The 27,868-nt window shown below is 42.9% G+C and overlaps 1 protein-coding gene across 1 annotated transcript in view; it reads right to left on the bottom strand.

The window, feature by feature from the left end:
• Positions 1–27,868, bottom strand: part of FAT1 (FAT atypical cadherin 1) — a 191,486-nt gene that overhangs the window by 138,888 nt on the left and 24,730 nt on the right. The window contains exon 3 of the mRNA XM_088478768.1: positions 385–699. Within this exon, the coding sequence (XP_088334894.1) occupies positions 385–699 (315 nt within the window). The remainder of the gene's footprint in view (positions 1–384; positions 700–27,868) is intronic.

Genomic DNA, 27,868 nt, shown 5'->3' with positions numbered 1-27,868 from the left:
GTACCGTGTATTTTTCATTTTTCTCTATTGTCACAGTGTATCGCTTCATAGGGCGAGATTGCCGAAATCTTGGGAGACAGATAAAGTGGTTGGAGATAAAGTACCAACCAATCAGCTCCTAACTGTCATGTTAAAGGTTTTGCTAAAAAAAAATGTCAGAAGCTGACTGGTTGGTACTTTAAATATCTCCAAGGTTTGATATATCTCCCATTTATCTTTTGCCAAGATTTGGTAAATCTCCCCCATAAAGCTATACAGGAATGATGCAGAATTACGATCATTTTGTTAATGAAATTGTCTGATCTGTTGGTCTTTCTGCTTTTCTGCTGGGTCACATTAATTCCATTTCCCATAAAAAACGTTAAAACGTTGAATGTAACTTACCGGTCATCGGATTTATTGCAAAGAATCCTTGTGGGTTTCCACTTGAAATCTTATACGTCAGCTTGTCACTAGAGCTGGAGTCAGGATCAAATGCCATAATCTGTACAACAGACAAGCCACTTGGCGAGTTTTCCATGACCTCCGGGTAGTAGACAGGTTCTGACGTCTGTGGTGCATTATCATTAACATCTTCAATTTCAATGTATATCTCAATAAAAGATGAAAGGGGAACAACACCACGGTCAGTGGCATAAACAGTCAGCCAGTAATGAGAAGTCGTTTCACGGTCAAGAATATCTGCGGTCCGTATAATACCTGAACATTAAAGAAAGATAGAGAGTACGGTTAATGGATATTTCAGCACTTCAGGTTAAGCATCTTTTAAATTCTAATTGCACTAAACACATACTAAGTACAGAGCACAATCCATCAAAGCAGTAATAAACCTAGTCTAATGAAAACAGTGCAAAGTGCTGGAGGACACATCGGGGAGACAAAGTGACTACTATTTGGGGAGAAGTTTAAACATAAAAGGATGGAAAATGGTTTTGGTTGAATCTTTAAACCTGCTATAATGCATGTTGGATAGTTTCACTTTACAAATAAGTCGAAATAATAATTGGAATAAGTGAACATGTTAGAATGATGTCTGTACGTTGCCTGTGCTGCAGAACCTAAAGCCGGGTATCCACTAGCAGATTAAAATGAGCGATTGAACGATAACTATATCGTTAACAAATCGGCAATGAAAATGTCAAAAAGGACCAGCGATGCGAGCTCCCGCTGGTCGTTTTTGACATCTATCATCGCCTGAACATGCTGCCGATAACGACAGATTGCCCATGTTCAGGGATGAGGAAGGGTGCCTACGCTGAATGTCTGCACGATTACAATGTCGTTATCGTGCAGTCTTTTTACAGTCTATTAGTGGATGTGCTCCTTAAGTTCATCTAATACAAGGGGAGTTGGTCTTCTTCACCATAGCCAGGGAAATGCTGGAATCATGGGTCAGTAAAAGTTAAACTGGTGAAGAATGTTCATCAAGATTGTAGCAAATCATTTACAGGTAGAGACAGGTCTACAGAACATGTATTCTAACAATAAAATAAGTAGCTATTTACCACACAAGTTAGGATTTTATACTTCAGCAGGTCTAATTGGGTGGAGGAAAAAACAGAGAACAAGAGGATATTATTCAGGGTCCGGGCACTGGCGATCTGGTGAAATACAGGCGTGCTACTATCAAAGTAGTGTTTTTATACAGTATCATATTATACATTGGTAAGTGTGTACATACATACCAATCGTTCTGGTGATGTATCTGCGCAGTTAGCGCTGACATCACACCTGGGAGGGCATTTAAGTTTGTCCACCCAGTTGAGCGGTCACTCACTGCTGGGTCCCTGCAGCATGTGTACAGGTGATTGCTAGGTCGTCCATACACACCAGCAGATGAAACGATATATCTGCAAGATATATCTTCATCTGTTGTGCTGCATAGCAGATTGGATGTGTCACAGACATTTCTGCCGTAAACATCAGCAGATGCACCATAGATATATTGCCCATTCAATGGAATGGGTGATATATCCATCAGTGTGTACACTACTTTACTGTGTTTAAAGACCAAATAAAAATAATAATTGCCTATGAAAACTTTGCTGAGTGATCTGGAAATCGTGCCAACAATAGATTGCAGAATTGTACTGAACAGCCCTTTAGGGTGGGGGTCTCATTAGACTGAGCTTTTCACTCTAATTTCCATATTCCTTAGGCTAGAGAGGACATTGATATATCCAGTATTTAAACCAGACCATCAACTACATCCCAGACTGCCTTCACAAATTTTTATCGTATGTCTATTTGTTTTTTAGCACCTACCAGTATAAAGAAAAGATACAGCACTAGTACATCTCAGTATGTTCTACTCTCAGCTAATTATACTGCTCTCACAAACACAACCCCACTCACAGCATCATTGCTAACCAACTATAAAACGCGTCTAGGCTGATAGATTTTCTGAAATCCTACATCTAGTTCATTTAGCTGAGAAGTCAAAAGGTGTTTATTTAATAGACAAAGCTGTAAAAGCTTTTATCTGAATTATGTCAACTGAGATTTTTTTTTCTTTGAGGGGGGGGGGGGATCTTTGGATTCTTGTCCAGAGAAATGGTCAGCAGGCATATTCCACAGATAAATGGGAAGAGATGATGCAATTAGAGAATCTCTAGTGAAGCTGCTCCTCGATTCAGCATGTTACTTCCAGTCCGTAGAATCTTTTGAAAAGTAAAAAAATTAAAAAAGGCAGACAGCTTCCACCCTCATCCCCATTTATGCCTATTTTAATAGGATGGCTTATTCCTGTCATCCTGCTGCTTCTGTGTCAGAACTTCAGGATAACGGTTATAATTGCCGTATATAGAATAAAAATGTATAAGCTTGGTAAAGCCTTCCGTATTGGATATATGTTAAAAATGGTTTTCTTTTAATTGTGTGCTTTGTTCTGTTATTTGCAGAGTGATAATATCATGCATGAACATGTGCCTTGTCCTGCAGGTACAGTGAGGAGGGCAACAAAGCAATATAGGACCTCATTTATCAATGAGTTTTGTCACTCACAATGACTGATAAAACTCGTTGTGTATGATAAATGGTGCTCCAGCCAATCAGTTCCCAACTGTCATTTGTTTGGAAAATGATAATTGGGAGCGGATTTGCTGGAGCACCATCTATCATACACAACGAGTTTTATCACTCATTGTGAGTGATAAAACTCGTTGATAAATAAAGTCCATAATAGGAAAGGTAATGATAAGGGCAGTGTGGCAAGACAAGTCGTTAAAAGCGCATTACTAAACCTCACGACTTCAGAGCACAGAAGTCAAAGGCTACCGTAAGTGCCATATATATACGCACACTTACTCATGCTGTGAGCAGACTTGCACCTAATTGAATCAAGCCCTTAAACTCCCCAACTCCCTTCCCACACACCCTTTTCCCTCCTAACACATGTTACACCGGGATCGTTATGAAATGCGTCCGGCGGTAGGTTCGAATCCCCACGCTGGAAGACCGGCAGTGAAGATCCCGACAGGTAAGTATTTTCTATATTCACTAACCTAACCCCCGAACCCTCCCTTAGGGGTGCCTAACCCTAACTCCCCCCCCCCTCCAAGTGCCTAAACCTAACCCCCCTTCTCCGCAGCCTAAATCTAAGTCTCCTGGGGGGGGGTGCCTAACCCTGACCTCCCCTCGAGGGTGCCTAACCCCCCCTTCCCCTAGCCTACCCCTCCCTAAGGATGCCTAACCCCAAGTCCCCCCAGGAGCCCCTAACCTAACCCTTCCCCCCCCCCCCGCGGCTGTCCTCACCCGCCGCCTGGCTTACCTTCGATCGGTATGCCGGGCATCGGGCTCCCGGCATAGGTAAAATGACAGGCATCAGGATTTCGATGCCTGTCATTAGACCCCTGCCAGGATTAGACAGTCAGGAAGCCGGCGATCGGCATTTCGACAGTCGGCTTCCTGACTGCATCCCGTTACACCATCTAGCTTCCAATGCAATGGAACAAGGCAATATCATCTGTATCAAGACAGTTGGGGGTAAATTACCACCACCCAGGGGCCTACATACAAAATAGCCCCATTCTCTGATTGATTTGTTTTTAATTGTGGTGATAAAAAAATATCTTATTGTTGAAAATTGTATCTTGTATGTTATACAAGGGCAACAATAACTGTGCATTACTTTGTGCTATACTTGCAGGCTCAGTTGAAATAAGATACATAGAAAGACCATAATTGAGGTTAATCTCTGCAGGTCAGGATTTTTTTTTTCTACTCTTAAACATGATGAAGTATGGCTTTTCCGGCTTTGTACATGTACATAGCTGCAATGCTTTGAAATGCTCTAGGCTGGAAATCATGTCATCCTCTAACAATACCTGGGACATGAAAAAACTTGCTTGGTGTATGATGCATAAACACCTTGCAATAAATCTAACAATGCTGACCAGGTAAAAGCTGGGAAGGCTGATCCATCAATTCTCACAATCTGTCAAAGGGTAGTAATTCAAACAACAGTCTACCAAAGATAAACTCAGCTTTTGCCAGGCTCCTTTATCTGGGGACAAAGATTCTTTGTATCATAGATGGTACCATGTTATTTTATATTAAAACCCTATTAACATTTGTAGAGGTATATTAGGACATCGGGCCTGATTCAGGGACGCACACTAAATGTGATCGCAGCTGCGATTACATATGTATCGCAGCTGCAAAAATATGCTAATGGTTGCAAAGCTTAAACAAGCTGAAGGATGCCAACTGCTGCCTTCTCAGGTATGAATATAACGTTGCTTACATACGTGAATATCGGTAACATCGACACACATCGAGCAGTCAGCTTGCTCTTGCGGTAACTCTGACCTGCAGCAGTCTTGGGAGCTCTCATGACACACAGAGCTGTGTAGCAGAGCGCATGGGCTAATTTATGCACGCCCATTAAATGGTATTCAAACGGACAGAGACACCTACGTTTTTAAAACCACCCCCCAAACGTTGACATGCTGTCACTCACCATGCGACAGATGCATCCATGGTCACAATGTAATCACAGCACACGCACAGTCTGGCTTATACGCATGTGCGATGGCAAACAATCGATCAATCTGCATCCATAATCGCCATTGCGTCCAGCTCTGAATCAGGCCCATAGTGTGAGTTTCATTTTTTTTTTTAATGTTAGGTTACAAATCTGCCCAACGAAGACTAATAGAATGTTAATTCCACTCAGGAGCCTGAGAAAGTGGTCTGGTGTAGTTTAAATTAAACTGTACATCCATTATAGAAACCTGTCAGCTGCAAGCTGCAAATACCTTACGGGACATGGGGAAGTCTTTTGTCTGTGACTGCATATGGTTATTTGGAGAAGTGCCCCATATACAGCAGTGGTATGTAAGGATAAACCGTCATGGGTCAAAAAAGGTATTCAGACTATGAGCAGAGATCAATGCCTCACCGTATGTTAGATGTTTCTGACGTAAAAATTATATTTCTATAATAGCTAGAAATTCACAAAATCATAGAAAAATACCGGATATTAGTGTGCTGGTTAGGTGTGATTTGGAAATCATAGGATGCATGGTGTGGAAGAAAGTAGGTATCTAGTCAATCAACCCTCACAGCAATGTCATATTTACATTCATTTGATAGCTTAATAGAGATTAATGTTATCATACCATACTGCATATAGCTATCAAAAGAGAGGACAATATGTAGTTACTTGTACTTAAAAATGTATTTGTAGTTAAAAATTATGTAGGCATTCCTATTTTGGACCCAGATTTAATTAACTGTGCAGCCAGTCACTAGAGACTTGGTCATGACATCATCTATGCATCGAGGGTAGGCGATTAAAGGTATGGGAGTCTTGTTCTGTGCCAGACTTTGGGGGATCAATTCTAATGGTGCATACACACGGTCAGATAAAAAGGACGATTTAAACGATAATGATATCGTTTATCATTTGAACATTTAAATCGTCCTTTTTTTAACTCCCTCTAACGACCAAACGATGGTCAATGCGCGGGCACGGATGGTCAAAATCGACTATCGCCTGTGCATGCAGGCCAACCTGGTCGATATCGACCAGTTTAGCCTGGTTACTATAGGGACCCTCGATAGTTGATCTGATCTGACCATGTGTACGGACCATTAGATGAAGCCTGCACCATTTTCCTGATTTTCTTCACAGCCAGAATAAGATTTGTGTTATATTCTGTAAATGTTTCCTTTTTATTTGAAGTTGCAACATGTTTGTATGTGTAATATGTAATACGGTTTGTCATTTCTGTAATTAAGAATTGTATTTTCTATTGTAAATAAAGTATATTAGTCTATTTCATATATGTTCCAGATCCCAGTCTTTGAGGAAACCAAGGATCTTTGAGGATCATTAAGTCTATGAGGGCCACTAAGGTTACGCTATATCCATTATTTGTTGTTGGGAGAATGGAAAAACTAGCCAACGGTGTAGTAATCTATGTCGCCAAGCCCGCACAATTGCGATAGTGTGTTTAGGGAATAGTGGCCCATTGTTTGATGGTGGTGGCAGTTAAAGAGAGGTGTATGGTACAATGGGCAGAGAGACAGTATTCATTGTATTACATTGGGTTCTGCCCTTGCTTTCTCAGGACATAGGGCCTGATTCAGAGCCGGATGCTCTGACCAGAGCGCTCGCTCTGAATCAGGGCCCTCCTCCATTAAAATGGAGCGTCCTCCTGGATGCTCGTATAGCTGTGGGTCACCACCCACAGCATATACGAGCGTCCAAAAAGATGGTCGCAATGGTCTTGACCATCGCGACCATAGGACTTGCGATGGAGACCCTTCGGTAGGGTCTCCCTGCCACAAGCCCTGGAGTGATTTTGGCTCTATAACTGTTGTTATATATACAGGGCTGTGTTGTTATATGGGGGATGTAGTGTTATATAGGGGGATGTTAGGTGAGGAAGTTTGTTGTTATATGGGGGGCTCTGGTGTTTTTTAGGTCGATGTAGTGTAATAGTGAGCTGTGGTGTTATATAGGGGGTGGTGGTGTATAGGGAGTGGTGGTGTATAGGGGCTGTGGTGATATATATAGAACTGTATTTCAGTGTATAGGGGGTTGTATCTGTTTATAGGAGGCTTTGATGTTAGAGCTGTATGTCATATAGGGACTGTGGTATATAGAGCTGTGTGTCGGTATATAGGGACTGTGGTATATAGAGCTGTGTGTCGGTATATAGGGACTGTGGTATATAGAGCTGTGTGTCGGTATATAGGGACTGTGGTATATATAGAGCTGTGTGTCAGTATATAGGGACTGTGGTATATAGAGCTGTGTGTCGGTATATAGGGACTGTGGTATATATAGAGCTGTGTGACGGTATATAGGGGCTGTGGTATATAGAGCTGTGTGTCGGTATATAGGGACTGTGGTATATAGAGCTGTGTGTCGGTATATAGGCTGTGGTATATAGAGCTGTGTGTCGGTATATAGGGACTGTGGTATATATAGAGCTGTGTGTCAGTATATAGGGACTGTGGTATATAGAGCTGTGTGTCGGTATATAGGGACTGTGGTATATATAGAGCTGTGTGACGGTATATAGGGGCTGTGGTATATATAGAGCTGTGTGTCGGTATATAGGGGCTGTGGTATATAGAGCTGTGTGTCGGTATATAGGGGCTGTGGTTTATAGAGCTGTGTGTCGGTATATAGGGGCTGTGGTATATAGAGCTGTGTGTCGGTATATAGGGGCTGTGGTATATAGAGCTGTGTGTCGGTATATAGGGGCTGCGGTATATAGAGCTGTGTGTTGGTATATAGGGGTTGTGGTATATAAAGCTGTGTGTCGCTATATAGGGGCTGCGGTATTATATAGAGTTATGTGTTGGTGTATACAGGCTGTAGTAAGTGTATATCCCTAAGGGGACACACATGCTGTATGTTTGTACTTTCTCCCATAGTTTCCTTTCAAGGGAATTTAATTATTTTTTCGCACCCTCACTCCCGTCTAAAGTGATGGGTCTCGGGCGTGCCGCTTAAAGTGGCTGTGTACAGAGAAGCCGAAGCACTCACATTCGAAACCATACTCAGACGGATCTGCACCTAGCATAGGGCTGGTGCAAGTTTTGATGGTGCCACCGATGGCAGGGTCTGAAGATGCTGCGCAAAGCATGATTGCAGTGTGTATGGATGCTGTAGATGGGCGTCTTAGTCCTTGCACATTCGGACATAAGGCTATACACAATGCAAGGGGTTTGTAGTGACCGCAACTGCGTCCGACTCAGAATCAGGCCATATGGAGAGGGTGTAACCCATCCCCCATTAGGGCTGCTTCCAGAAACTTCCCAGGCTGGTTTTCCATCCCAATCCGCCCCTGCCTATACCACAGGTTCTCAAGACCCCAAACAGTGCATTTTTTCCAGGTCTCCTCACAGAATCACAAGTGAAATAATTATCTCCACCTGTGGATCTTTTCAAATGTGTCAGTGAGTAATGAATACACCTGTGTACCTTCTGGGTGACCTGGAAAACGTGACCTGTGTGGGGTCCTGAGGCCCAAGTTGGAGAACCACTGGTCTATACCAATGCGGCGCTGTAACATTATTAGCCTCCTCTGTTTGAGAAGAGTTCTTCAAAGTATGTTCTTGTCATAAGAAAATTTACCAACAACATTTAATGGTGTACTTTTCATTGTCTAAGTACTGTACTTTCTCTTTCAGAAACACAAAAATACATTTTTCAGAACACCGCACAGTACATAATGAGAGTGTATAGTGCAAATTATGCAGACATCCACATACAAATACATTAATTATAAATATGGTGCATGACTAACAATATATTCATATTCCCTTTCCATCTGTAAAAATATGTATAATATTCTGGTTATGTGAATCATAAACATGAATATGACGGATGTAATTACTGTATCCCAGGAAATGTGCAATAAATACACAGATCTTTAATAAAATCTCTTTGTGTCTAGTTTGCTCTTGACTAAAAAAATTAAAAAAAATAAACAAAGGTGTTGATATGCTTTCAAAAAAATTTAACTAGTTTTAAAGGTATAAACTAAATAACAAATCTATTTTAGGATCAAATCTGTTTTTATTAATATTAATGTAAAAGCTGCTCATTGAGCCTACTGACAAGATACACACATGTGCAATGTTACATGACTTAAGTCAGTACTTTCATTACCACAGAGGTTTGAACATAAAAGCCTACATTCAGAGGATATCCCTGTCTCCAGACTCAAATGTTGATTATACAATATATTAATGAGATCCGTAAATGAACACAATAATCTATCCATTTGTAATTGTATTTGCATATTAAATGTATCATTTAAGAAATAAAAATAATTAAATTCAGAAACTTGCTCTATCACGGCCATTCTTGAAGCACAGAAAATGCAAGTACGTTGTAATCCCAACAGAGAACAAAACTACAGGTTGATCAATGAGAATTCTGTTGTTCACGTTCCTTGGGAATTAAACTTTTTTCTTTTTTTTATTGGGGGGGGCGACCATTAACCTTTATCCTTTTTCTGCCCATTCCTACAAAAAGGTGTTAATCTGAAAAGCCTTCCTCACAAATGCCCTGGACAGCATCATAAACATTCTTTAGGCAGCTAACGGAATATTTGTTAATGATTAAACACTAAACCACAGGCTAGCTGAGGTTTATTACACAAAGGAATTCAGAGCTGAACTGCCTTGTAGGCATCTAGGAGTACACAATTAAATGGACGAGACATACATGGAATATATTATACCATTTACGTCACGGAGCACATTAAAATGCCAACTGCAATCACTATGGTAAACTTTTATTTCTCAAAAAAGCAGTCCTCGGCTTTAAGAACAAGGCAAGACATACCTATATAAATTACACAGTTCGGAATTTGTGTCACTAGTTAAGATAGATGAAGGTAGGTTCCGGTTTAATCTGCCAATAGTATTTCTGAGGCCTAGCAGCACTCACATTCCTGTCTTATCTGGTATCACAGATGAAAAAACAAAAAACACCTTTTATTACAGGAAAGAGACAGGCAGAGTATTATTACTCAACACAATTTCACATGTGCCACAGAAAACCGAGCTCCTACATGAGCTAAGAAGCAACCGCACACTCTTAATTCAAAGGGAAAAGAATTTAAGGGGGTATTTAAACCCCGAAAAGACAAATTTATAAAAGTAACATACAATGTTATTCTGAGACGGCCTTGTAACGAAAACATTGCATTCCCCAAATTCCTACGGATCTAGGCTCAGAGCATTCAACTGCGTATATTGGGCCAGATACAGCAAGGATTGCTGATGTGCTAGCGGCTGCAATCGCATATGCAGGTCTGCTGCTAAAGTATGCTGATATGTGCAATCGTAAAGCACTCGCATGGACAACATGCCGACGCCCACTTCAGCCGCCTCTCGCACATCCGTAAAACCTTGCAATCCAGCCAAAACATTGGTAACATCGAAGTACATCAGAGTATAAACTGCTAACTTTACTGTATGCAGTGAGCACTCAAGCTGCGTATGCCATCGTAGGGGCTAATTTATGCACGCCCCTGCAATGGCGTTCAAACGCACAGGCACGCCTGCGTTTCTCTGACCAACCCCCCCTGTCAATCAACGTGACTCAAATGGGATTTGGTCCCGTAACAGCTCAATATCTGTGCTTGGGCAGCACATCCATTAGGCGACGATTGCATGATTATGACATCGTAATCGTGCAATTGCTAATTAATCGTGCACTAGAATGTCAGAAACGACCAGTGATGCGCGCTCCTGCTGGTCGTTTCCGACATCAATCGCACGAGCATGCCAGTCAATCTGCCGATTACAAAAGATTGGCCATGTTCGGGGACGAGGAGGGTGCCTACACTGAACGACTAATCATTCAGTGTAGGCACTGCAGGGGATGGGGAACGACAGTACGATTACGATGTTGTAATCGTACTGTCTTTCCCTAGCCGCCTAGTGGATGTGCGGCATAACACATACCTCCCAACATGACCCATTCCAGGAGGGACAAAATACCCTCTTAACTCAAGACTGCCATCACCTGAGTAGAAGCACCTTTCATTAAATAACTAGTTCAACGCAGGTGTGTCAATCATAAATTAAGAGGGAAGTCCAGGAACAGAGAGTTCTGTCCCTCCTGGAATGGGTCATGTTGGGAGGTATAGCAATATAATCAAGGTTTTACATAGTATATTGTCCTGTCTAAAGGCCCCCATACACAAGGCGATAAAGCAGGCGATCCGACAGATTGGTGCGATTTGCCTGCTATATCGCACCGTGTATGGCCTTGACATTTGGCCGAGCTTGATCCCGTGGGGTCGTACATCGCACACCCTGATCTCTCTGCAAGACCATAGGATCATAGGATGCTATGTGCGATCCCATTCATTGCTATGTAGGTTAGACAGGGGGGAGCCGGCATATCGGGCGGTCGGCCACCCAATTGTACTGTTTGTGCAGACCGCCCGATATGTCGAGACGATGGATCCCGTCGTCTCGCACGATGCCATCGCACCATGTATGGGGGCCTTTAAGGGCAGTTACCTGGTGTCCAGGAAGCCAGTCATTGCTAATTATGGCTAACTACTGTCAATGACTGTTAACATTAGTCATTTGCTTGGTAATCACTGTCCAATAAGGTGAGCTGATAGGGTATACAGCAGTCCTGTGCTATACGCTGTAAATATTGTCGGTTAGTTGCCTTTTATTGTTAAGTCTTATCATGCAGTTGAACCCAGTCAATCTCTCTATGACTTAATACAAAAACAATGTTAACAGATAAAGAGACTTGAGCAAAGTTTTTACAACATCTTTGAAACTGTATTTATAATATTTAACAATAACAGGCAGCTGAGATGTTAGGGAAGATAGCGGGTAAGGGGCTTTGTTATTCTAACATGAAAAAAAAAATCAAGGAAAACAACTATATACTTTATAAAACCTCACATCTATATAAAGGGAGTGCTTGTTGTTCCAGGGCTTTAACAGCTTTAATGAACAAAGTCTAATTTAGGTCATGGGGAATGAGACCCAAATGAGAGGCTCTTACAAGTGATCCCACAACAAAGATGGCAACAAAAATGTAGGTTATAATAGAAAGAACAGTAGAATTTAACCACTTAACTGATGTATTTTGTTTCTAAAAACCGCTCAGAAATTGTTGGGGGAGGTTTATGAGTGAATTAGGTGAACATGTATTTCAACTTATCCAAAATGATTTCATAAAAAAAAAAAAAAAAAAAAAAAAAGATTTTTATTTTAAAATATTTATTTTAAAAAATGACAAAAAATAAAAAAAAGTTTTGGGTGGGGTGTCCTGCTGTGCTGACCGATCGCTGGCTGCACAGCAGACACTGGGGGAGGGTGCAGGGAAACAGGTAGCAGTAGCTGCGGGAAGAATCTCTTCTTGCAGCCGCCCACACTGTTTATCTGACCGGTCACCTTATTGCAACCAGATCAGCCAACGCACAGCCCGGTGTGGTCGGAAAAATGCGACCAAGCCAGGCAAGTGGTTAACACGCAGCATTCTTTTTTCTTAAACTGTGAATAATAATTATTAGTAATAATAAATTATACCATCAGTCTGGCCCATAATCAGGTGTTTCCATAAGCATGGAACTTGTTGGATAAGTTAACTTGAAATATGTAATTAAATGCTTACTTACATAAAACTGTACGGAGAATATTTAATCATTCATGTCAGTCTCTGCCCCATACATTTATAAAAACAAATTTAGTAATAACTTGTTTTTAGTCACTAAACTAATTATCTAATTTGGTAGTGAAATAGAATATTAGCAATTAACAACAAGAACTGCAGAAGCCTGGAGGATATGGAAATATTTCCAGATTGATAATGTGTAAACTTTACTTATGGGTTGGGAACAAATACACTAATTAGGATTTAGCTACAATTAACCCACAGATTTCCAGAGAAACTTATACATTTAGAACTGAGACAACTAATTATTGATTTCTACAAATATTACAGTTATTGAAGAAACGATTTCACTGTATTTTGTTATTTTTTGTAATATTTACATTATTAATATTTAATTGCCCAATTACTTGCACATCTCCCAGCTGTTTCTGTTGGCAAAAAGGCTGCCACCGCCTTTATGTGCATAAACGTTTATCAGCATGGAGAACGGATAGTACCGGTGGGATACGAGAGATAAAAATTCAATGTTCTTCCAGATTACGCCTGAGGTGGACGAACTATCGATGTTGGATACAAGCGGATGATTTTTTTTTTTTTAAGTCTACGCATGCGTTAGGAATCACACGACGCATGCCTCCCTATGGTTACCGCCTAAAGCCGCAAATTAAATTTGGACGCAATTTCAGTGGGCATTCCCGGGTGGTAACAGGGGTTGGCTAGCAAGATGCGGATGTGGCAGTGACTGCGACTTTTTCCGCAGTTGCACTGATTTTAGCAGCCATGATCAGATGGGCGGACATAGGGTTGGTGCAATGTTCGATGGTGCGACCAATCGTGCGTCTTAATACACAACAAGGCAGATTAGCACCACAGCAGGTAAGCATCACTGTAAGAATCTCATTGGCTAATGCATTAGCATAGAGGCACAGTTGTGCTGCGGAAAAAGATGCAGTTGCATTAGCGTCACACCTCTGAATCAGGACCATTCTCTTTTATATCAAGCACCACAAAGCATTCACAGCGCCATACAAGGAGTAAACATAACGATGTACAATTGTGTTACATACATAAATGTACATAACCGTACACAACAGTAAAACCACAAACTCGAATTTCATCATCTCATTTTAGAGCACCGGTATGCTCTTGCTAGGACAGCTCTTCCAATATATGGGGGAGATGTATCAATTAGTGTAACGAGTGGAGAAGCGGAAAAGTGGAGACGTTATTCATAGCAACCAATCAGCTTCTACTATCATTTTATAGAATGTACTTGATAAATGCTAGCTAGAAGCTGATTGGTTGCTATAGGCAGCTTCTCCACTCTTTAGAAAGCTTCATACATCTCCCCCATAGAGTTGTCCCAGTGATGCATATAATAAAAATGACCATGTCTAATGGTCTCATTTTTGTGTCTCATTTGTTTGATTTAGTTCTCTTTATCTACTTTTAGGCCCTGTGTGAAAATCTGAGGTAGTTTTAGGCCAAATTTCATCAGAAATATAGAAAATTCTGAAGGGTTCACAAACTTTCAAGCACGTGTATGTGTCAGCCCAGTGTGCACAAGCTACAATAGTTGTGCACATATTTCTTTCTAATGAGCCACCAAATCATAAGAATAAAACATATGCTGGTAATAAATATTATTCACGTTTTTCTAAAACTGTTCTATTGCTGCCTTAATTAAATCTACAATCTGAATTTGTGACCTGAACTTTTATTTTTATAGAGCTGATCAATACAAATGAGCTAGCATTTTCTGTTAGCTTTGTTTAAAGCAGTTAAGTTCTTAATTACAAAGAAAGCTTTAAAGACTATTTCTACATCAACAGAAATGGCACCTAAAATCAGCTGCCAGACAAGCTAAACCCACAAAAGGGGAATGTACCCTTCAAAATATTAGGGTTCCTTCAGATAAGTGCTTTATTAGAGTTACTTTCAGGGGTATTCAATATGGGTGCGATAACATCGTTTTTGCGTTAATATCAGAGGTATGACGTCATTATTGCAGGTTTTAGTTTTACACCGTATTCAATTTCAAAGACTTATCGCAGTTTTGAAAAGTCTTTGATAAAAAACGGGGATAACTTTTCACCATTGAATAGGTGACGAAAAAAAGTGCAGAATTGGGGTTTAGGGGTGCAGGCTTAAAAAAAATAGCCTGCACCCCTGGGAATGACATTTAAAAAAGAACTGTGTCAAAAAAAGTTTTAAAAAAAATAGGGTCACCCCAAAAAATTATTTTAAAAATTGGGGTGAAAAAAAAAAATGGGAAAAAAATTGTACAACAATAGGGAAATAGGTTCAGGGCTATTCTGTATGTATGCGGCAGATGTTTTGAAGAATAGAATTATAGCGGCAGGTGCATAAATGCAGAATTTTAAAAAATTTACTTTAGGGACTTAAAAATATGCTAGTACCCATTTTCATGTACCCCAAATTTGATGGGACCACTTAAAAAAACGAAAAAAATAACCTAAGTGCTCTTCTGCAACACTTCTTCAATGTCGGGAAAAAACACCTGCTGCGGCTATTTAAATCCCCGACTTTCAATTAAAGGCTAAAACTGTGGTACCCATAGTGATCCCCCATATTTGTACAACTTTAGGGGGGTCTTACAATTTTTTTAAGGAAAAATTCGTAACTTTACGCAAATCCAACTTCGGAGTTTCCCATTTTCGTTCATTTTATATTGAATACGGGGATAAGTGGGAGCGCGCCCGATACTTTAACGCAGGTAAAAACTCGACAGTGAAATTAACGTTTCATATTGAATACCACTCTTTAAGTCTAGTTCTATCCTGACATGACTTAAAAAAGAGGAGGAAATACAAAATGTGAGCACAGGGTTTGCACATCACTTGTCCATAAGGAGTGGAACTTGAAGCCACATGCACAACTTTTATTTCCAGTTAACCCATGGATTCTATTATTACTTATCAGTTATTATTCTATCCTAATGCAGCGATATACAAATATAATGCTTGTCTACTTGGTGACCAATACACAGAATTGTATCATTCCTTACTTCTTCAGACATGGGAATGACATTTCTGTATTTATGCACACTGTATATTCTCCAACAATTAACATGGTTTTATAATAAGGTTCTTAGTACATGTTTGGCCAAAGAGGTTTGCCCATGTACCACATCACGGTGCTTCATTAGAACTACAGGTCTCAGCACGGTAGCACCTCTTATTATGTTTAAACTAGGGGTGAGCGGGTTCGGATTTCTGAAATCCGAACCCCCCCGAGCCCCCCCGATCCGAGTCCGATCCGAATCAGGCTCGACTTTTCCCGCCTGACTCGGATCTGAAATCGAGGCAAAACGTCATCATCCCGCCTTCCGAGTCTCGCGGGTTTTGGATCCTATATAAGGTACCCACGTCGGCGCCATTTTCTCACTCGGCTGTGGACAGTGAAGAGGGAGGGTGGGAGTTAGGGCTGTGTAGTGTAGTGTAGTGCTGCTGTTGTCCACTACTTCAAAGTCCATAGGGGCTGGCTGTGTTGTGCTGTGCTGCTGTTGTTAATAGGGGCTGTGTCCACTACTTCAAAGTCCATAGGGGCTGGCTGGACTGTGTTGTGCAGTCAGTTCTCCATAGGGGCTGTGTCCACTCCAAAGTCCTGTGCAGTGTCCCAGTCCTAAAGGAGTGCTGCAGTGTTGTCCAGGGGGTGCTCTGTCCATCAGGGGTGCTCCCCCCAAGTGCTAAAAAAATAATATATTTTCTGTGTTTGTGAATTGTGTGCGCAGTAGCCGCACGTGCATCAACAAAGTAGTGCCAAGCGTGCGCCTGTGTCATAAGTAAAGGGCCGGCTGGCTTGACCGTTAAGGGTGCTGTAACCCCCGAAAGTACACTCCAGTCCAAACCAAAAAAAAAATTATTTTCTGTGTTTGTGAATTGTGTGCGCAGTAGCCGCACGTGCATCAACAAAGTAGTGCCAAGCGTGCGCCTGTGTCATAAGTAAAGGGCCGGCTGGCTTGACCGTTAAGGGTGCTGTAACCCCCGAAAGTACACTCCAGTCCAAACCCAAAAAAAAATAATTTTCTGTGTTTGTGAATTGTGTGCGCAGTAGCCGCACGTGCATCAACAAAGTAGTGCCAAGCGTGCGCCTGTGTCATAAGTAAAGGGCCGGCTGGCTTGACCGTTAAGGGTGCTGTAACCCCCGAAAGTACACTCCAGTCCAAACCAAAAAAAAAATTATTTTCTGTGTTTGTGAATTGTGTGCGCAGTAGCCGCACGTGCATCAACAAAGTAGTGCCAAGCGTGCGCCTGTGTCATAAGTAAAGGGCCGGCTGGCTTGACCGTTAAGGGTGCTGTAACCCCCGAAAGTACACTCCAGTCCAAACCAAAAAAAAAATTATTTTCTGTGTTTGTGAATTGTGTGCGCAGTAGCCGCACGTGCATCAACAAAGTAGTGCCAAGCGTGCGCCTGTGTCATAAGTAAAGGGCCGGCTGGCTTGACCGTTAAGGGTGCTGTAACCCCCGAAAGTACACTCCAGTCCAAACCAAAAAAAAAATTATTTTCTGTGTTTGTGAATTGTGTGCGCAGTAGCCGCACGTGCATCAACAAAGTAGTGCCAAGCGTGCGCCTGTGTCATAAGTAAAGGGCCGGCTGGCTTGACCGTTAAGGGTGCTGTAACCCCCGAAAGTACACTCCAGTCCAAACCAAAAAAAAAATTATTTTCTGTGTTTGTGAATTGTGTGCACTGTGGCTGCACGTGCATCAACAAAGGAGCAGCGCCAAGCGTGCGCCTGTGTCCCATAAGTAAAGAGACGGCTGGCTCATTTCTTAAAGGGTGGTGTAACCCACAAAGTGCACTACTCTCCAGCAAAAATAAAATAATATTTTCTGTGTTTGTGTGCGCTTTAGCCGCACGTATATATATCAATATAACATAAATGGAGGACCAAACTTTCTCCGATAAAAATAAAATAGGGAAAGATCAAGAACCACTTCCTCCTAGTGCTGTTGCTGCTGCTGGGAGTTGTTCATCATCCCAGAGAGGAAGTAGGAACATCACTACTTTTACTAAACAATTGACCCTCCAACAGTCCCTAGCGATGAGGATGAAGTACGACAGCAGTCATCCTGAAGCAAAACGTATAACTGAGGCCTTGACTGCTATGTTGGTGTTAGACGTGCGTCCGGTATCCGACATTAGTGCAGTGGGATTTAGACAATTGATGGAGGTAGTGTGTCCTCGGTTCCAAATCCCGTCTAGATTCCACCTGCATCCTCAAAGCAGCAGCGACAAGCGTGCGTCTGTCTGTTAAAGGGTGGTGACACCCTCAAAGTGTGCTACACAAACAATTAAAATATTGTTCTTTTTTTTTCGGTCTTTGTGAAATGTGTGGGCTGTAGCCGCACCTGCATCCTTAAAGCAGCAGCGACAAGCGTGCGTCTGTCTGTTAAAGGGTGGTGACACCCTCAAAGTGTTCTACACAAACAATTAAAATATTGTTCTTTTTTTTTCGGTCTTTGTGAAATGTGTGGGCTGTAGCCGCACCTGCATCCTTAAAGCAGCAGCGACAAGCGTGCGTCTGTCTGTTAAAGGGTGGTGTAACTCTCAAAGTGTTCCAAAAAATAAAAAACTATTTTTTTTATGTGTTTGTGACTTGTGTGCGATGTAGCCACACTTGCATCCTCAAAGCAGCAGCGACAAGCGTGCGTCTGTCTGTTAAAGGGTGGTGACACCTCAAAGTGTTCTACACAAACAATTAAAATATTGTTCTTTTTTTTTTGGTCTTTGTGAAATGTGTGGGCTGTAGCCGCACCTGCATCCTTAAAGCAGCAGCGACAAGCGTGCGTCTGTCTGTTAAAGGGTGGTGACACCTCAAAGTGTTCTACACAAACAATTAAAATATTCTTCTTCTTTTTTCTGTCTTTGTGAATTGTGTGGGCTGTAGCCGCACTTGCATCCTCAAAGCAGCAGCGACAAGCGTGCGTCTGTCTGTTAAAGGGTGGTGTAACCCTCAAAGTGTGCTCCACAAACAATAAAAATATTATTTTTTTTTTCTGTCTTTGTGAATTGTGTGGGCTGTAGCCGCACTTGAATCCTCAAAGCAGCAGCGACAAGCGTGCGTCTGTCTGTTAAAGGATTACATCGGTGACAGCATCCAAGTAGGCATGTCAGACAGTCCGTACCTGTACTGGCAGGAAAAAGAAGCAATTTGGAGGTCCCTGTACAAACTGGCTCTATTTTACCTGAGTTGCCCCCCCTCCAGTGTGTACTCCGAAAGAGTGTTTAGTGCAGCCGGGAACCTTGTCAGCGAAAGGCGTAGGAGGTTGCTTCCACAAAATGTGGAGAAGATGATGTTCATAAAATGAATTATCAACTCTTCCAGGGAGACCAGCCTCCAGAACGTACAGAGGGACCTGTGGTTCCAGCAGGGACGAATTAATACTCTGTGAGGATGAGGATGTACACACTGAAGAGGGTGAGGAATCGGTGGATGAGGAGGATGAGGATGACATCTTGCCTCCGTAGAGCCAGTTTGTGCAGGGACAGATAAATTGCCAGCTTGTTTTGTGGGGGCCCAAACGAACCAATCATTTCAGCCACAGTTGTGTGGCAGACCCTGGCGCTGAAATGATTGGTTTGTTAAAGTGTGCATGTCCTGTTTATACAACATAAGGGTGGGTGGGAGGGCCCAAGGACAATTCCATCTTGCACCTCTTTTTTTTCTTTGCATTATGTACAGTTTGGGGCCTAGTTTTTCAATGCCATCCTGTCTGCCACTGCAGTTTCACGCCTAGATGGGTCACGTGTTTGTGCCGCCCACTTGTGTCGCTTAGCATAGTCATCCAGCTACCTCGGTGCAACCTTTTGGACATAAAAACACTATTGTGAGGTGTGAGGTATTCAGAATAGACTGGAAATGAGTGGAAATTAAGGTTATTGAGGTTAATAATAGCATAGGAGCAGAAAAACCTACAAATTCTGTGATTTTAGCTGTTTTTATGCTTTTTTTCAAAAAAATACAGATCCAAAACACAAAACCCAGAACCCAAAACACGCAAGGGTGGTTTTGGCAAAACCAATCCAGATCCAAAACACGAAGAAAGATCCAGATCCAAAACCAAAACACAAAACACGAAAAGTGGCCGGTGCACACCCCTAGTTTAAACTAGGATGTGCAGCCCAGCCACTACCCCCTTTCCTATTTCTGTATTTATGTATGCAGACATGATGTTGTATCCAGGCTGCATACTTTTCTGTAATGGACATAGCATCTATTATAATGTACTTTACATATCAAACCAGACATGCATAAAGAGTTATCAACATATTATTTCCAGGGTTTTGCATCATAGAACAAGGACATTTTACATTACCATGTTTAACATTGTTTTTTTTCCCTATAATTGCACTGTCCTGAAAAATCTATGTTTAGACAGGTTCACCAAACTGGCAGAAAAAAAAGATTTCTATTACTTTATGTGCATACACACACACACACAACGATTTTGTTACCAACGATTTTGTGAACAATTTTATGTCAGATATAAGCTGCATACACACGTAAAGATTTTCTGTCCAACAATCGAACTAGTTGGTTGTAATGAAAATTTGGTAAGGTAAGAAAGCAAATGACATTCAGGAATTTGCTCCCAAACGCCGGAAAATGGACAAAAACTGTTGTTTGAACAAATTGTTTAGATCAAACATCTAACAAACTTGTCTGAACGTCCATTTTCATCTGTTTTCTGGCATTTAGGAGCAAATTTCTGAACATCAGTTACTCCCATACATTACCAGATTTTCATTCCAACCAATCAACTAGTTGGATGGTTGGACAGAAAATCTTTACGTGTGTATGCAGCTTATCTGTCAGATTTTTTTAAAGTGTAATGAACGAGTTTTTGAACTACAAACGATTTTTGTAACTTCCCTTAATGAAAATCGTTCAGTTGGTCAGTCAGAATGAACTACAAATGGGAACGCTCATGAACGATAATCGTTCATCGTTATAACTCAGAAACTGAACGATTTATTCAACGATTGAACTATAACGACATCATTATAGATAAATCGTTCAAAAAATAGTTACGTGTGTATGCACCTTTTAAGATCTTTCCTTCACTTAACGCTCGGTTTCCTGGAACTCTAATCCACATATTCTATAAGTTTTAACTCAACAATCAGAAAAATACAAGTTTAGTAGAGGATATTTGCCAAATTGATTCTGCTCCACATTTTAATTATTTATAATGAAGACCTTTGAACAAAAAAAAAAAATATATATATATATATATATATATATTTTACATTTTATAATATGAAAAATACAAGATATTTATATAAAGTCAGTGGTTTTCGTGGGTAGTTGTATCAGTACCAAATCAAGTGATTTGGGCTGGTCATTTAAATGGGCTACTTAAAGTAGCGCTTCTCAAACTGTGGCAGTGATTGCTCGCAGCTCACTGGGTCCTGCAGGTGACAGGACACTCTCTGCAGCTAATCAGCAGTGTCCTCAGCTGACAAACGGAAGCAGAGGGGGAGAAAACTGAAGACTGTGTACTCTATGTTGCCAAGGATCCAAAGCAGGATCTCTCTCCTTCAGTTACACAAGCAATAGAGCTAAATGAACTTTAAAATGTGCTTGATGGGCATTATAAGGTGCAGGTAGTTGGGGATGTGGGTGTGCCTAATAGGCATACAATAGGCATGTGTTTGTAGGGGGGGTGAGGCTGAGGCAAGTGAAAGGGTCTGTAGGGCATTAAACGGGGCATATATGGATGCCTGATGGACACAAATATGGGGAGGCCTCAGGGCATGTAGGGGGTGTCCGTTTGTTATAAAGGGCATGTAAGGAGGTCTGTGGGCATTTGGCATACAAATGGCATATGGGAAGGTTCTGAGGGCATGAGCCTAGGGATGAAAGAGAAGCTCATTTTCTTATTTTAAAAATATTTTGTTGAATATCCTAATGGGTACATTATATCCTAGGGTGCCGCAAAAAAAAAAAATTGGCAAGACTCTAGAGTGCCGCAATCCGAGAAAGTTTGGGAACCACTTTCCTGACGGAATACTGAATTGCCTGGAAAAAATGAAAAAAAAAATTCTAGTTGATGTACTACCCTATGCATTTCTAACATGTAGTAAAAGCAAGTTGAAGTAGCACACCAGCTCATGGGCACGTCTGGAAACTACCAGCTAAACACACAGGAGAAAGTGTAATAATTTGTTTCTCTGTCCGCCAACAAATCCTTTTGCTACTAGGATTCCATGTCAGGTTTGCACATCAGGAGTCCATAGTATATAAAGAAAAAAAGAAAAATCTTTGCCCACACTGTCTTAGCTGCCAGTTCAAGATTTTCCTTTTTATTTATCCAAGTATTTTTATTTATATTAACAGGACAGAGGAAGCTATTTATTGGTTCCAAAGTCAAGTAACACTTTTTTCATTTATTTTAATGCACTCAGGACATCAATGTCTATTGTACAGCATGTAAACACATTCTACTATTAGGGGTACTAGATGCAGATCATCTCTCTCATGCATTAGGCCACCATTGTTTCCTGATGTCATCAGGAGTTCCATTATGATTTATGGAGGATAGAAATCTGTACAAGACTGCTTAATCCATGCGACCAACCAGCAATCCCTATTTTCATAAAAGCCATTATGTGTAGAATCTACATCACGGGACACCTACAGATGTGTCCTAATACATCTAGCCTCTATACGCCACAAGATGCCTGGCATAAGTGAAGGTCCCATGCAACTGTGCTAGCGTTGGGCATCTTTTTTTCCGGAAATCATCTTATATCACTTTTTCACCAAAATCCTGGGGCCAGCCCGGGACACTGGATGCGGGTTTCAAGCCGTGTCACAGCGGCTTGAATCTCATTTCCACCGCAGGCTGGACCCGGGATATTGCCCGGGCTTACCTCTGCCAGCACTTGGAGATTACATAATTTCCAAGCGCCAGGAAATGCGTCTCTCCCTATGCTGTGAATGGGATCTGGGGCAAATGACCTGGGATACTCATTTCCACTGAGCCTTGCCCGGGTCTTACACACTTCAAACCCTGCTCAAGACCCGGGAAGAAATGCCTGGTCAGGCGACCCGGGATTTTTTCCTAGAAGCCTATTCCACTGAGCCGCAACTCGGGTTGACACGGCAATAACACAGGTTTTTGCGGTGGTGGAAAATGAGTATTAGTAGCAATGCAGTGCGACTAGGACGTACCAGGGGAGACTGCCGATTAAATTGATATGCAACACTTGTAAATCTGTGCGAGTCTGTATACGAAGCACAAACAGAACTGCGTATGGTAAAAAACCGCGACCCGCTGTATCGTATCACTTCATATAGATATTCAGACTCAGTCGCACACAGATATACAAGTGTTGCATATCAAATTAATCAACACAGACTCCTGCTGCATCCTAGTTGCATTGCACTGCAACTAAGACATATTATCAACATAAAAAGATGCAAAAAGACACTTGGACTAGCAGAATCGCAAGGGACGCAGAGAGGGTGATTCAGTGATTTGTGAAGACACATTTCCGCATATGGAACAGTAATGTAATGTCAGACTAAGGCCCGTATTCAATTGCCGGCGAAAAGTCAGATCCCGGACGTCATTTCACCAGGAGGAAAGTTTCCGCCGTATTCAATTCCAAAGACTTTTGAAAAGTCAATGCAATGTAATTGGCTAAAAAGTTTTGCCTATGAATAGCAGGTGGAAAAAAAGTGCAGAATTGCGGTTTTGGGGTGCAAAATTCGGGAAACCACCCAGCACCCTTGGGACAGTCCTCCAAAGATAAACGGTGTAAAAAAAAAAATTAAAAAGACTTTAGAACACCACAAAAAAGTACTTTCATTTTGGGGGCGAAAAAGTGCAAAGTTGGGAGACAAACTTAAAAACCTGCAAAATAGACTTCTAGGGGGTCCCCAAGTATGGGGCAGGTGTTATTTTGATTGCAGGTGCTTGCGGAAGGTGGATTTTTAACATCATTTAAAATTTGATGGGAGTAGTTATTTTCACCAAAAAAACAGCTTAGTGCTAGAATGCTATTCTTCAACACTTGTGTTAATGTGCTAAATGGCAGCAATTGTCACAACTTAAGTACCCCAAATACCTTCATGAGGGCTAATCGGGGGTATCTATAGTGATCCCCAATGTTAGTGTTTATTTTGGTGGGTGTCAGGCTGAGTTCCCCATTTTTGACAGATTTCCCCCATTTCAGTTTCGCCGGGTGCCATTTTCGCATCCTTTCTATTTGAATACAGGGAATAGAGGGAGCGCGCCCGATACTTTTCCGCATGCAAACACGTGATGTAGGCGAAAAGTCCGGCTTACGAAAAAGTATCACAGGTGCAAAACTAATTGAATACGGCCCTAAGGGGCCTATTTATCAACAAGTTTTATCATAAGCAACGAGCGATAAAACTCGTTGCATATGATAAATGGTGCCCCAGCCAATCAGCTCCTAACTGTCATCTGTTTTAAAAATGACAGTTGGGAGCTGATTGGCTGGAGCACCATTTATCATACAGAGTGAGTTTTATCACTCATTGCGTATGATAAAACTCGTTGATAAATAGGACCCTAAAGCAGGGCATCAACTATACAATTTTCTGTCAGATATCTGTCCAATCTGGCTGGTTGGAATGAAAACCTGGTAATGTATGGGAGCAAATGACAGTCGATCATATGGTTTTAAACAATGAAAAAAGGACAAAAAAAAAAATTGTTGAAATTGGCTACATTTGTGTGTTTTAACCAAGTTGTCAGAACAACCATTTTTGGCTATTTTCCAGTGTTTGTGAGCAAATGGATGATTGTCAATCTCTCCCATACATTACCAGGTTTTCATTCCAGCCAGCCAGATTGGACAGATATCTTACAGAAAATTGTATAGTGGATGCCCAGCTTAAGTTATTGGCAGGGGAACTGTTAATATTGGTGAGGCAGTTCCCTTTAGTTCTGAAGTTTTGCTTTTCAACTTTAACAGTTTGTAACTTGATATATAGCAATAAAGTGATCTTTCTGTATCCCTTTAACAGTAATATTAATATGATCACAAGAGAGGTGTAGGAAGATCACCGTAATCAGCCTTGTATTCTGCACGGTAAGTGTGAATGGAAAACTAGGGAGAGGGGGCTCCACACAGTGCTGTGAATGGGAGGAGACGATAACCAGATAGAGGCGAGATCCAGGCTGCTACCTTTTGTTGCAATTCAGACACAGAATTCATTGTGCCCCTTTTTTTGAGAAACAGAATAGCTTGTATTAATTTCCTTATTATACCCCTTTTACACCGGAGCTAAAACCCGAGATTTTGAAGGGTTAACCCGGTCAGCTCCCTGGTTTAAAAGGGGAGAGAGTTGGATCGCCGGGTAGAGTGACCCGGCAATCCAACCCAGGTAACTAGCTGGGTTTAACACGGGCGTGGCCCGTGAAACCCTGCTGTGAGAACAGCGCACTCCGGGTCACGATGACCTGGAGTGCGCTGCTAGCCAGCCGATTGGTCCGGCTTCAGTGGCGCTTGGAGATGATGTCATCTCCAAGCGACCACTTTCACTCCACAAAAGCCGGGTCTATGCGGTGTGAGCGGCGCTGACTCGGGAATATCCCGAGTTGGCGCCGGCAAAATTCCGGGTCTGATCCGGATAGGAACTTTGTTCCAACTCCGGGTCAGACCCGGAATCGCTGAGTGCACCGACACTCTGCCACTGCTCAGACAACTGTGAATCCGCAGCTGTAAGGAGGAGACCTTCTCTGGAGTCAGAAAAATCCGTTGCTGACGAGAGTCCAGCAGGGCCCCCAAATGAACCATCCGTTGTGATGGGATGAGGGAGGATTTCTTCCAGTTGATCAACCAGCCGTGCGCCTGTAGACAAGCGACCGTCAGGTGGAGATGCTGGATCAGTACCTCCGGGGAGCTTGCCAGCAAGAGGAGGTCGTCTAGATACGGTAGCAACCGTATCCCCTGGCTCCGAAGGTGAGCCGCCATGACCGCCATCACCTTGGTAAATACCCTTGGTGCCGTGGAGAGACCAAAGGGTAGAGCCCTGAATTGGTAGTGGTTGTGGAGAATAGCAAACCGCGGAAACCGTTGGTGCGATGTTGCTATAGGCACATGGAGGTAGGCGTCCTGGATATCCAGGGAGACCAAATAATCCCCCGGTTCCATCGCCAGTATGATGGAACGCAGTTTCCATCCTGAATTTGGGAACCCTGAGAAACCTGTTCAGGGACTTCAAATTGAGGATGGGGCGATGAGAGCCATTGGGTTTCTGCACCAGAAACAGCGTAGAGTAATACCCCATCCCACGTTGAGACTGTGGTACGGGTATAATGACCCCCGCCGTCAGCAAGGCCTCTATGGCTTCCTGAACCTGCAAGGCCTTGGTTTTGTCCTGAGAAGGACTTGTGCAAAAAAACTGGCAAGGCGGCCTGTGCCGAAAAGACAGGGCGTACCCCTGGGAGACCACTTCTCGCACCCAGGCATCCGTGGTGGTATTGTGCCAGCACTGGGCGAATTGAAGAAATCGGCCTCCCACTCTGGGGTCCCCCAGAGGGAGGCCCGTCCCATCACGCAGAAGGCTTATCTTCTGGCTTGGAAGAAGGGCGCCTAGCACTCCAGGCTTGCTTCTTTGGCTTTGAGGCGGTCTTGGGTGCGGACTGCCTCGGGAAGGACTGACCCTTTGCCTTGCCCTGAACCCGAAAGGAACGAAACGCCGAGCTCCGGACCTTAGCAGGTGTAGTAGCTGAAGGGAGGAAGGCTGACTTGGATTTTGCCAGGGTATCTACTATTTTGTCCAGGTCCGGACCAAATAGTAATTCCCCATTAAAAGGTAAGGCCTCCAAGCCTTTCTTTGAATCCGCGTCTGCTCTCCAAGACCGCAACCACAAGGATCTACGAGCAGACACTGCTGCCGCCGAAACCCTAGAGGTCAACAGGCTAGCATCCAAAGATGCTTCTCCAATGTAGGAGGCGGCATCTCTCATCTGTCCTAACAACGCCCTCTGGACGTCCGGAGATTCATCCGTAAACGTGTCCTCCAAGGCGTTGGCCCACCCCTCAATGGCCTTGGCCACCCAGGAGATGGCCATGGACGGCCGGGCTACAGCCCCTGAGAGAGAATAAATAGACTTTAGACAAGTCTCCACCTTCCTGTCCGTAGGATCCTTCAGCGAGGATATAGACGGCAATGGCAAAGTAGCACTCCTGATGAGGCGTGTTACATGGGAATCGACTGCAGGCGGAGTTTCCCATTTCTTACAATGCGCTTCCGGGAATGGATAATTGGACGCCAAGCGTTTCTGTGGCAGGAAACGCTTACTGGGCGTCTGCCAGGCCACCGCCATGTGATCAATCAACTGATCAGACAAGGGGAACGCTGTAGAAGTAACCTTAGCTTTTTTAAAACTAGGATACCTTGACTTGGGAGCGGGTGCCTCATCCTCAATCAGAAGAATAGCCCGCACCGCCTTAACCAGAGCCCGCACATTGATGGAAGACTTAGTGTCTACCTCCTGGACTGAGGCATCTGAGGCTGAGTCATCCTGTACCTCACTATCATCCGAGAACCCCTCAGAATCCGAAAGATGCGCAGCCTGTGCCATGACTGAGCGTTTAGACGCCCTGGAGGGCACGTCACTGCGCAACATCGACTGAAAAGCCGAAGATGCTGCCGCCAAATCTTGGACAGTGTGGGAAAGCGCATCCACCCAGGGTGGAGGAGCTGTCACAGGAGCCTGAAACGGCACCACAGCCGGCTGTGCCACAGGGGTGGACTGAATATACATTGGCAACCCCGCATAGGGACCAACAGGCTGAGACCCCGGGGGAGTCTGCAATAATTGTGGGACACCCGGGGAATGGGGGATGGCAGGCTGGGGCAACGCCCTAGTAGGGGCGGCAGTCGGGACCGACAGACGGTCCGCGATGGACACCAGCACCTGGGAAAACATCGCCCATGGTGGCTCCTGCGAAATGGGAGGTTTAGACGTACCAGGGACCGCCTGGCACCGTCCGCACAGGCCGTCCTGTGACAAATCCTCCCTATCCACTCCTGCAGAACAGCGCCTGCAGGAGAACAATGCTGGAGCCCCGGAGTGCTCAATCTCCTCCTCAGACATGACTTAGGAAGAAAACGTGCGCACTCACCAGTGTGCTGAACAACAGCCCACAATATGGCACCGTGTAGCACACAACTGTATGTGACGGACCTCACAAATACGTGATCTATATAGGTGAGGTCAGTAGAAACACCC

Source organism: Taudactylus pleione, unplaced genomic scaffold, assembly GCF_031769625.1.
Source record: "Taudactylus pleione unplaced genomic scaffold, aTauple2 ptg000218l, whole genome shotgun sequence".
NCBI lineage: Eukaryota > Metazoa > Chordata > Amphibia > Anura > Myobatrachidae > Taudactylus > Taudactylus pleione.
This window is presented reverse-complemented; position numbering and strand designations above follow the sequence as displayed.